This window comes from Electrophorus electricus, chromosome 6, assembly GCF_041902795.1.
Source record: "Electrophorus electricus isolate QZ-2024a chromosome 6, ASM4190279v1, whole genome shotgun sequence".
In the NCBI taxonomy this organism is placed as follows: Eukaryota; Metazoa; Chordata; class Actinopteri; order Gymnotiformes; family Gymnotidae; genus Electrophorus; species Electrophorus electricus.
The window spans coordinates 31,085,899-31,097,336 of record NC_137502.1 but is presented as its reverse complement, the minus strand read 5'-3'; the positions used below and the strand labels follow the sequence as shown (position 1 = coordinate 31,097,336).

At 42.5% G+C, this 11,438-nt stretch overlaps 2 protein-coding genes across 2 annotated transcripts; both read left to right on the top strand.

Moving 5' to 3' along the window:
- The first annotated feature begins 51 nt into the window (after positions 1–51).
- LOC113591929 (uncharacterized) lies at positions 52–7,137 on the top strand. Its single transcript, XM_027032637.3, has 13 exons — positions 52–238; positions 425–595; positions 702–803; positions 1,014–1,064; positions 1,305–1,475; positions 1,694–1,770; positions 1,975–2,082; positions 2,373–2,496; positions 2,614–2,692; positions 2,797–2,926; positions 3,002–3,168; positions 3,272–3,692; positions 6,026–7,137. Exons 1-13 carry the CDS (start codon positions 224–226, stop codon positions 6,954–6,956), a joined length of 2,547 nt encoding a protein of 848 aa, XP_026888438.3. The 5' UTR covers positions 52–223; the 3' UTR covers positions 6,957–7,137.
- A 210-nt stretch (positions 7,138–7,347) lies between these two features.
- eif3g (eukaryotic translation initiation factor 3, subunit G) lies at positions 7,348–10,103 on the top strand. The gene is made up of 10 exons (XM_027032644.3): positions 7,348–7,488; positions 7,586–7,632; positions 8,229–8,317; positions 8,417–8,476; positions 8,580–8,684; positions 8,866–9,055; positions 9,335–9,442; positions 9,550–9,686; positions 9,777–9,883; positions 9,972–10,103. The coding sequence occupies exons 1-10, from the start codon at positions 7,466–7,468 to the stop codon at positions 9,985–9,987; spliced, it is 882 nt and encodes a 293-aa protein (XP_026888445.1). The 5' UTR covers positions 7,348–7,465; the 3' UTR covers positions 9,988–10,103.
- The last annotated feature ends 1,335 nt before the right edge of the window (positions 10,104–11,438 follow it).

Sequence of the window (11,438 nt, the reverse complement as noted above, 5' to 3'; positions counted from 1 at the left end):
GGGATGCAGGCAGCCAAAAGCCCCTGACTAGCCGCTAGATATACGCATGCGCATGTCTACCATGCTTTAGCGCACGCCGTGGCTAGCTAGCTCGTTAGTAGTAAGGCTACTGATGAAGATGTGGTTTACTAGATTACAAAAATATCTGGTACACAGAAAGACGATTTAGTGCGAGTGTATGTATTCTTCCAAATAGTTACAACTTTGTTATTCAATAGAAGAGATGGGGAAAAGCAAGGTAAGCGTCTAATCGAATCGCAAGACTTGCAAGTTGCTGGCTTGGCGTTATATACCTTTTCGCAAAAGTTTAAACGGCGTTGCATATATATGCACTGATGTACCTCAGGCTCACTGTCCCTGCTCTTAAGTCACATGACGCGAACATATCGAAATGATTATGGTGTGGCGGTGTCTTATTCCGTAGACTAAGAACCAGAAGAAGGCCCGTACAGCGTCCAGCCGCGTGGCCGAGGGGGCGTTCGGCAGCGTGCCGCACTCCTTCGTGTTTCACCGCGGTCAGATCGGCAGGAACGCGGCGCAGCTTGTCACGGACATGCGTCGCGTGATGGAACCTTACACCGCGCGCTCTTTGAAGGTACCCGATCTCCGCGCAAGCGTTGATGAAACTTTGTGCGGGTTTTTGTTTTGTGTGTTTATTCAAAAGTTTGGGGCGTTTTAAATATTCTGATGTGCGTTTGCAGGTTCGAAAGAAAAACGTCTTGAAAGATTTTGTGACCGTGGCAGGACCGCTTGGAGTCTCACACTTTCTTATATTCACCAAAACCCCCAACAGTATTAATTTAGTAAGTACCAATTGAAGGAAGACAACCATAATGCATTGTGCCAGTGAGATCCCCAAAGGACTGTGATAGTGGTTGATGAAGACTTAGTGAACGTATGCATAAATGTATTGAACTTAATGAATACATGTGGTTTGGAAGCATTGAATTGTGTATTTATTGTTCTTATTTTTATGACTACACAATCCACCTAAAGTGCATTTCCTCTTGCAGAGACTGGCACGACTTCCCAAAGGTCCCACTCTCCACTTCCGGGTTACTAAGGTATGGCTGCACACTTTATCCATTCTGGAACTCTCCAGGTTTCACAGGGTGAATTTGATCGCATGCAGGTACAGGTGATGACATGTTGGTATGTTGACTGCAAAGTGATTGTTCAAAGTAAACGCACTGATGTATCTGCTTCTTCAGCAGTTAATGTAAATGGTACGTCTCGATGTTGCCAAATAAAGTAAGTGTGTGTGTGTGTGTGTGTGTGTGTGTGTGTGTGTGTGTCCTTTCCAGTATTCCCTCATCAAAGACGTGATTTCCTCATTGAAGAGGCACAGGATGCACGGACAGCAGTTTACGTACCACCCGCTGCTTGTGTTGAATAACTTTGGTATAGAGGGCATGCATGTCAAGCTAACAGCCACCATGTTTCAGAACATGTTTCCCTCCATTAATGTGCACCAGGTATGGCTTCTTCATTTATTTATCATTAAAGATTTGCAGTAAGTTGGCAGTTTCTTTCAAAGTAAACAAGATGATGAGTGTATAGTCTTCTGACCTCAACAGTGATTTGACTTGTATTCTGATATTGTCTCCCAGCTGTGCACTGACATGTTTACAGTTGGACTTGTGTGTGCCTGGCTGCAGTTTTTAAACACTTTTTTTTTTTTTTTTTTTTTTAGGTGAACCTCAACAACATAAAGAGATGCGTACTGGTCAATTATGATCCCGCATCTCAAGAAATCGAGTTTCGTCATTAGTAAGTAACAAAACCCGGCTGGGTGTGTGTGTGTGTGTGTGTGTTGGATGACGGGGTACGCATGATGAAAACGTTGCACATGACACTGCTGATTGCTCGTGAAAGTAAACGTGCTGACAGCCCTGGTGGTGGAGGATGTACGCAGCGGTGGTGCTCTCGTCCCTGGCTCACCCCGCCCCCCCCATGTTTCTCTGCCCTCTGCAGCAGTCTGAAGGTGGTCCCGGTGGGCATGAGCCGAGGGGTGAAGAAGATCATACAGGAGAAGTTCCCCAACATGAACAAGTTGGAAGACATCAGCGATCTGCTCCTGAGGTAAGTCCCACAGGGCACATTGAGCCAGCCTTCCTCTGTTAGCTGGCTAAATCAAGGCAAGGCTGTCCAGTGGCGTCCATGTTTTGTTAACCAGCATGGCCATTTACTCAGTTTCAGTAAAAAAAAACATGTCTGGCGTCTGTCTGAGGTGACCTTGATGCAAATGATGCGTTAAACTTCAGCGAGCCTCCTGTGATCTCTCAAAGTAAACGCTCTGACTCGTCTTTCCGTTCCCCCAAAGTACTTTGATGAGCTGCCTCTAACGACCTCTGTCCTCTCGTCTCGGCCAGGGGGGTGAATCTGTCGGAGAGCGAGGCCGAGCAGGACGGCGAGCACAACATCACGGAGCTGCCGCAGGTGTACGCCGGCCGCGGGAACATGCAATCCCAGCAGAGCGCTGTTCGCCTCACTGAGGTGAGGGAGGGGATGGGGCTTCAGCAACCGCGATGAAGCCCAGCTACCCCGTCCACGCCGAGCGCAACCTGGTCCTAATTGGCTCCTCGAATGTTCTTTCTAACCTCCCCACTGTAGATTGGCCCTAGAATGACCCTGCAGCTGGTGAAGATTGTGGAGGGTATGGGAGAGGGAAATGTGATCTATCATTCTACTAGTAAGTCAGGGGAGCGCCTGCCGGGTCTAGAGGGCAAATGCAGCAAAATGTCGACTTAAAACGTTGTGTTTGGTAATAAAAGGCGACGTTTGATGTGTGCATAGTCACAAAAACGGAGGAGGAGCTTCAGGAGATCCTGAAGAGGAAAGAGGCCCGTCTGAAGGAGAAGGCCGAGCGCAGAAGGACTCAGGAGCACAACATAGCCTTGAAGAAGGAGAAACGAGAGGATAGCAGGTAAATGTCAATTATGGATTTTGATTTTACATGAATTTTTTTTTCTGCGCATAATGAGCTGAATTTCTCGTGCAGGAAAAAGAGTCTGGAAGGTATGAAGAGGAAAAGACAGCAGGCAGAGGTCGTGTCCGATGAGGGTGATGTGGAGGATCCTGGAATGCAGGAGGACCAGGTGGCAGCTGAGGAGTCAGAAGATGAGGCAGAGTACTACAGACAGGCCGTCGGGGAGGAACCTGATGAAGGTATCGGTTTTTTTTGGCAGTCACCAGTTTCTAGCTGCGCAAAAATAGCTGGCATTCATCTACTTCACTTTTTCATTTTTTCCCCCTTCCCCATTGCCTTCAGACATGTTCCCCTCTGCAAAAAGGAAGCGAACTTCAGCTATCTCGCCCAGGCCTTTCAAAAAAAGGAAACCTGATTCAAAAGCGTCTGGTGGAGCAAAACAAAGTCCCAAGTCTGCTGGGAAGTCAACGTTTGGTGCCAAATGCCCTGCGGGCAGGAGGCTTGGAGGGAAGAGAATCAGTAGATTTAGCGTAAGAAGCAAAGGGTTCGGAGGTAGAAAAATGGGGGAAGCTGAGAAGAGGTTTGACAGGAGCAAAGCTGGGAAGACGTTTGGAGGAAACCAAAAGGAAAGGTCAAGAGGAAAGAATACTGGGCCCCAGACTTCAAAGATTAAAGGACAAAGATCAAAGATGGGTTCAGGATTTAAGGCAGGCCCACGCAGCGGTCGAGCAAAGCAGAGCTCGAAACAGAAGGGCAAGAGGTGAACAACTGAACTTCTCCAACTATAACTATGCCAGCAGAATATATCCTTGTCTAATTGAAGCATGTGACATGTTCTTCTCTCAGATATGGTGAAAGGTTGTCAAAATGTACTTCTGCATTGTACAGAAAAAGGCATGTATCTTACATTTACTGCAAATAAATACTTCTGTAGAACTTGTGACTCTCGCTGACTTTAGTTTTGGTCTCGTACATCATTGGCTGTGTTTTTTTTGGTTTTTTTTGTTTTCTTTAAAAGAAATTATGAAAGGAAATGAACAGGAAGAGACTCAAAGCTCACTGCTGTGGCTGTGATGTAGGCACAGGAAGATGATTTGAGGAAATATGCTAAGAATCTGATGAGACGGGAAGAGTAATTTGTCTTGCTGAAGTAAAAATAATGTGAGTGATTTTCTTTCATGTATAATCACAGTCAAAAAATTGATTAGAAGTGGGCCTTGCTATTGTGGTTGTTTATTTAAGCAAATAGTGGCTTTTCGGGGTGATGCTGTACTTAGAATCTCTTGAGTTGTCTGTAAAAGTAATGTACAAAAAATGTTTAGAGACTGCACCTGTATCTTCTAAAGTGATTCCCTTTCTAGCAGTTGTGCAAAGAGTGTGGTTTCTATTTTGTACTTTGAAATTGTGGAGAGTATGATAATTTGGGACTAAATTTTATTTTCAGTGTAGTGAGGGTGGGGTTTTTTTTGTTTGTTTGTTTGTTTTTGCATAAGTCTATGACTTGAAGACCAATCCTATGATTAATTGGCTGGTGGTAAATTGTGGAGATGTTGGGCAAGGTAACATTTATTTTTTAAGTAAATGTGTTTTAATCTGCTTGAATTAAGCATGATTTAAAATCGCAGCATTTAAAGTTCAAAGGAAAACCAAACCACAATGATGCCACACGGAAGAGGAGCATGATTTCTCATTTTTTGTTCTTGATATGTCAGAATTCTAAGGCTGCTGTGTTTTTGGTAATAAAATTAAGAGATGTGGTTTTTTTTTATTGGGGTTTTTTTCAGGTTAAATATAAATTGTGGATTAGTCCACCAAAATGTCTAGGTCTTTCATGCCAGTGAAATGTGTGTGTGTGTGTGTGTGTGTGATTATATATATATATCTCACACACAAACGAGATGGGGATTGTATGTAAAGTATAAAGGCCATTAGAATTTAAGATAAAAGGAAATGTAAAACCAACAAAAATACACATAATGTTCATGCACATAAGCTATAATGGGTAGAATCGTTTTAGCAAAACTCTTCTTTGTTGATGAGTATACGTTTCATACATTTGCTGTAAAAATATAATTGAGAAACATGTCAGCAAAATATGTTAAATTTCATATGGCAGTATGTAATTTGTACACCATAAAAGTAGCAAACTCTATCAAGTGATTATAATTTTTACATTGATCAGTAAATTGCAGCGCACGTGAGCTGAAGAATCAAATTGCTTTGTAGTCCTCAAATGAACCAGTTTTTTTTTTTTACCATGCAGGGAGTCCTCTAGATAGAGGCCACAGTACAGCCCGTTGGCTTTCCTAACGTGATGAAGACTCGGTGGAGAAATGAGTTTCAAGTTTGGTTTATTTGTCACATACACATGACCTATTGCTGCTTGAATATACATGGGTTAAAATTGAAATGACTTCTTCAGTTGTCATTGCTGTGTTTGGACATATAATGAGTGAATTCTGGAAGATCATCATGATCCCCAAAAGGCATAATACTGAGACATACAAAGATCTGCTAAGCCATCTCTTTAAAACGGTTCTGATGTTAACATTTCACCCATTTCCTGTTTTGGAGGCTTTCCACGTCTACAAGATTAAACTGAATGCCTATTCCTGTTACATTCTTTAACTGGGTCAGGTTGTGTAACCTAGCATTTTAGTCACTCATCAAAGGGATGACTTTATTTGACAGTACTTATGTATTGAGTATTTTGAGGTATTTTTCATCTGTAAAAAATGAATGAGGTTACATGTCCCATTGTAAGAACATATCATGGTAAGAATCTGCTCAATACATTTTTTTCATGACTAGTGTTTCTTCTCTTCCACATGTGCAACCCTCCTAAACATTTGCATTATCAACATTTTTTTTTCAAACATTATGACAGCAAAATGAAAACAGAAAAGAAAATAAATACTAGGTGGCATATGTAACAGATCCCATAATATGTATAGAATATACAGAAAAAGACAGAATAAGCCATACTGCTCCCTCCAAGCTTAGATTAGACCTCTGAATCACCATTGTCACCTTATTTCCTTATTCTAAGACTCTTGTAAAACCAGAGGTATGCGACTCTCCATTTCTCATCTGCAGGAATCTCCACATGACCAACAAATCGTGTGACGAAACGTTTCAGAAGCAACTGTTACCTCCCATCTATGGCATAGAGATGTGCGTGGCTCTGGCAGGGAACATATTTGCACTGTGGCTGCTTGTGACGAAAGAGAGGAGAAACTGGCATACGGGGGTGGTGTTCTCCTGCAACCTGGCCATCAGTGACATTCTTTATTCGCTGACCCTCCCACTTCTCATCGACTACTACTCAAATGAAAAGAGGTGGAAATTCGGGTCCCCCGCCTGCAAAATAGAGCGTTACCTTTTCACCTGCAACCTGTACGTCAGCATGTTCTTCATCATGTGCATCAGCATCAACAGGTACCTGGCCATCGTTCATCCGTTCTTCACACGCAAGAGCGTGCGTCCAAGACACGCCAAGATTGCCAGTGTGCTCGTCTGGGTCACCGTGGCCGTCATCTCGGCCCCGGTCCTCTGGTTCGCAGGGGTCCGAGAAACAGGGGTTACAAGAAAGGGGTTAAAGTGCTTCACATATACAAATGCGAAACCGAAACAAAAGCTTATCTTCAGTCTTTTTATTGCTACTATAGGGTGCCTAGTGCCATTCCTGGTCACCATTGCGTCATACATTGGTGTGATACGGGTGGTTTTAAAAAATAGGAATATCACCATGTTGGAGAAGAGAAAAGTGGCGCTGATTGTGGCTTTAGTCTGCATACTGTATCTCATTTCTTTTGTGCCCTATCATATTCTACATATATGTAATTTCCATATGAAAAGAAGCTGTTTTGTGTACAAGGCATACCAAGTGTCAAGAGGGCTGGCCAGCCTGAACATGTGCTTACATCCTATACTGTACATGGCTGTGTTTGATAGTATTAGGACCGCTTGCTGTAGGAGGAATTCAAATGAATCTTTTAACATGCAAACCCAGCAATCTAGTCCCTGATGTCTTATGTCCACTTACAGAAGTTTACTCTGACATGTTCGTATAGATTTGTATACCTATTTCATTGCAATTTGGTAGCGTAGATAAGATTACAGTGTGGCAAAATTGCACATAATAAAGTCTGTACGAAGATGTAAAACAAATAAATAAATAAATATGGTCTGAATAAATATGGGAAAAAATGTATTTGTCACTTTCTACTAATATGTAAGTATAGCTTACAGCAGTGCTTTTGGTCTGTAGTCTCTGGGTCATTTTAAATCATTTACATGAAATATCTTTTTATTTAACGTTTATACATATGTAAACACTTAATATTGTCTATCGCATCATTAGCCAGTCTTTATCAGATTGAAATGCATGATGTAATTTATAGACATTTAGGTCAGTGGGGACCGCCAGCCCATAGATGTCGTCCTGGTGCGCTGGTCTAACGTTGACTTATTTTCCGGAAACGCCGCTCCTCCACCCCCTCAAAGCTGTAGCCCAGTACAAACCGGGGAGCCAGGATGCCGTCGATTGAGTACGACGAGTAAGTAAATCTTTTAAAACCAAAATACGACATTCTGACAGTTAAAAAAAAACAAAACAAAACATAAGCGTGTGCTAATTACAAATGTTTTTCATAGCTCAAAACCTAGCTGGGCCGACCAAGTGGAAGAAGAGGGAGACGAAGGTACGTGCAGGCCTTGCTAGCTAACGCTAGCTAACGGGTTAGCTATCCAGCATGCTTGAGGAAGCCTGTTACACCGGAGAACTGGGATGGTTTTAAATAAATAAACAGAGGCTTTGTACTAATGTAAAGTTAACTGTATTTGACACTGACCCAGTATTTGGCTAAGATTTGAGTCGAACTTGATGTAACAGTGGCTAGCAGGTTTAGTTAGCGGTTAGCTAGCAAGATAGCTAGTAGATAACAGTGGAAACGAGCTTGAAGGTTGAGATCCCAAGCGTACGTTGCTTACCTAACGCTAGTAACGTGCCTAACTAGATGGTCTGTCTGTTTATGTAGGTGTGTAATTCTTTTACTATAAGTTCTTCGGTTAATTAGCTAGCTGGCGAACTGGACGCCGCTCTTCTCTTAAAGACTGTTTGCAAAGTATTTGTTATTTTTGAGATCAGGTAATGGCTAGCTGCCTACACAATTATTAGTGTTTACTGTTATTTGCGTTAATTCTGTGTACTATTATGTTCCATTCTAATGAGCCTGGGACTTGGGCTTGTATATCTGTATGCCGAACTGTACCTTGATCGTAATTAAATTTTTTTAAGGCACCCTCCCTTCACCAAAAGAGACGGTCAAAGGTAATATAAAGACCGTCACGGAATACAAGATTGATGATGAAGGCAAGAAGGTCAAGGTGAGATCTTCTATTATGGATTCAGGATGTTGAGTTTGCAATATTAGAAACTTACCCTGCCTGCCCAGCCATGCTCACTGTTCTTTGGCCCTGCTACAGATCATCCGAACGTTCAAAATTGAGACACGGAAGGCCTCCAAAGCAGTCGCTAAGAGGAAGGTATGAAGACCTTTAACAGCTTTGTTTAGCAGACCTGTTTGCATCTACCTTGTAAAAATAAAGCAGCTTACGGATAGGCCATGATATTTCGCTGTCTGCACAGAACTGGAAGAAATTTGGCAATTCCGAATATGACCCGCCAGGACCAAACGTTGCCACTACCACTGTCAGTGATGATGTCTTCATGACCTTCATCTCCAGTAAAGAGGTTAGTGGTTCTTTTTATTCTGTGTATGATTTGTGAATAACAAGCACTGAAGTTATTACGGTTCCCTTTAGCGTGTGCACCTTTTGAGCTTTTACGTATTTGAGACTGCGGCATCCTGCTGTTGATGCGGTTTTATGTAGGGCCATTGGGGGACTTCAAGTGCTTTGTCCCCCTTTTGCAGGACTTAAATTCACAAGACCAGGACGAAGATCCCATGAACAAGTTGAAAGGTCAGAAGATTGTGTCCTGCCGTATCTGTAAGGGAGACCACTGGACCACCCGCTGTCCCTACAAAGACACCCTTGGACCCATGCAGAAGGAACTGGCCGAGCAGTTGGGTCTGTCCACGGGAGAGAAAGAAAAGGTTGCAGGTGTGGTAACAGATGGGTGCATTTATTCCAGAGAGTGATGACTAGCAGCTGGGGCCCAGGGTCCTTGTTATACTACATTATATGACACAGTTGTTTTCCCTTCTCAAACCCATCTAGCTGAGTTCATAAAAGCCTTTGTTAGTTGGTGAATCAAATCATTCATATTGTAGTATACTGGGCCTGCCAAGGACTGCAGTTCAAAAATATTACGATTACAACATGCAGTTGATCTAGAAATCACTGATCTAGTAATCACTTTTTTAATGGTTTGATATCTAGAACCTGAGCCTGCTCAGCCAGTCCAGAACAAGACTGGGAAGTACGTTCCTCCCAGCCTTCGGGATGGAGGCACGCGCCGAGGAGAGTCCATGCAGCCTAACCGCAGAGGTACGCGTTTGCTCTCCCACTGCACGTCAGTCTTCTGGCCCACGTTACTATGAAATGGCAGCAAGTTATTTTCCAAAGGGTAAACGGTTATTGCCCTTCCTCTCCAGCTGACGACAATGCCACGATCCGCGTGACCAACTTATCCGAAGACACGAGGGAGACGGATCTGCAGGAGCTCTTCAGGCCCTTCGGCTCCATCTCCAGGATCTACCTGGCCAAGGACAAGAACACGGGCCAGTCCAAGGTAAGGGATGTCGGCATTCACGGCTCTGCTCTAGTAGCGCTGTTGCGGCCTCTTGGCCAACCTGTGACTCCCTTCGTTTGTGTATGCCAGGGATTTGCGTTCATCAGCTTCCACCGGCGCGAGGATGCTGCCAGGGCCATCGCAGGGGTGTCAGGCTTCGGCTATGATCATCTTATTCTCAATGTGGAATGGGCCAAGTAAGTGGTGCTGAAACACACAAATGTGTCTTTGCTCTCTTACACAGCTTAAACTGCAGTGTAATGACAAATGGTTCATCTTTTCCAGGCCATCTAACAACTGAACTGAAGTATTCATGTGTATTCCATGGAGGAAGATTGGGTGTTCTCCCAGTGGATTATGGCTCTTGATTGCATAATTGTGCTGATAAATAAAGTTTTTTGGTTGGTTTTTTTTTGATGCATTGAAAGATTTTGTGTATAATAGGAAAACATTGCCATGTTAAACAGGAGTTTGAGACCACCTATTACACCAGAGAGAGCCTTAGCCTTGAGCCATAGTAAATTAGTGTGGGTTTTTTAGAGAATGCCAACAGCTCATCTACTTTTGCATACTGACAACTTGTAGAAGACTTTTGTGGTAAGAATTTGACTCACACCACACAAGATTTTGTGCATATATGTTCAAAGTACTTTGAACTTGTTTGCCACATTTAGGGTGTATATATACACTCATCTCACTTTATTATAAACTCTTACCATGCATCTAGACTCACTGATCAGTGTTAGATGCATTTGTTTATTTTTAATATGTGCAATACAAGTCTCAATTTGTCAGCAATCTTCATAATCTGTGGTCAGTTTTACTGCTGGTAGTAGCTGTTGCTGTTGCTCAGTAGTTTCAAACCACAAACACCTTCCAAAATGACAGAACACAGGAGCTTCGTCTAAGTGTCAGTGTCACATGACCAGTCCTTCAACTGATGCTTTGTATGCATACTGTTAGAAGGTCAAAGTTGCAGACCATTTTTGTCTCCACTGGCTCACTTTGGGTTCCATCTTTTTTTATGGATGTATTCAATAAAGTAGGGTCCACTTGAATTACTGTTCATGTATGCTGGTTCAGGGCTGATGGCTGACATTTCCTATAGGAAAGCAGACATAAGGCCCAAAAATAAGGTGAGAAACATCAATTCTTCTTCCACAAAGAAATCTCAAGAAAATTGGCACACAAACATCTCTTCAAATAGTGATTTGGTTTTGTTAAATTAGAACCTGTATATCATGCAAGTAGCATTATCTACCAAACTTAAAACTACATTTAAGAAAAATGCATTTTCCATTAACTTAAATGGCAAGTATTTTATTTAAAAAAAATTACTTTTTTTGGCACCCAGTTAGGAAGTGATATTCAGCATCACATGGAGTGATGTTTATATTGAACCCATTAGTTTAACTAGGGTTTCCTGAAGTCAGGTCTCCCCCCCACCAGTACCAACACCTTGTGCAGTGGTTACACTGGCCCTACAATGATTGACATTGCAATTTTTCTTAGCTACTCCTCATATGGATGTAAAATACAATATACCCAATTTACTCATAAACTTAAGAACTGTAAGGACACTTAGGGAAAAATGTTTTTTTTAAAACACTATAGTTTTGTCTAGGTGCAGTCTCATTAAACTTCAATAGATAGGGAAAAAAAGGTTATATCTAACAACTGTCATTAGAGGTGCATATCAAATCTAATGGCCTCAAACATGCCATTGTTTTGTTGCACTGGTGTGGGTGCAGT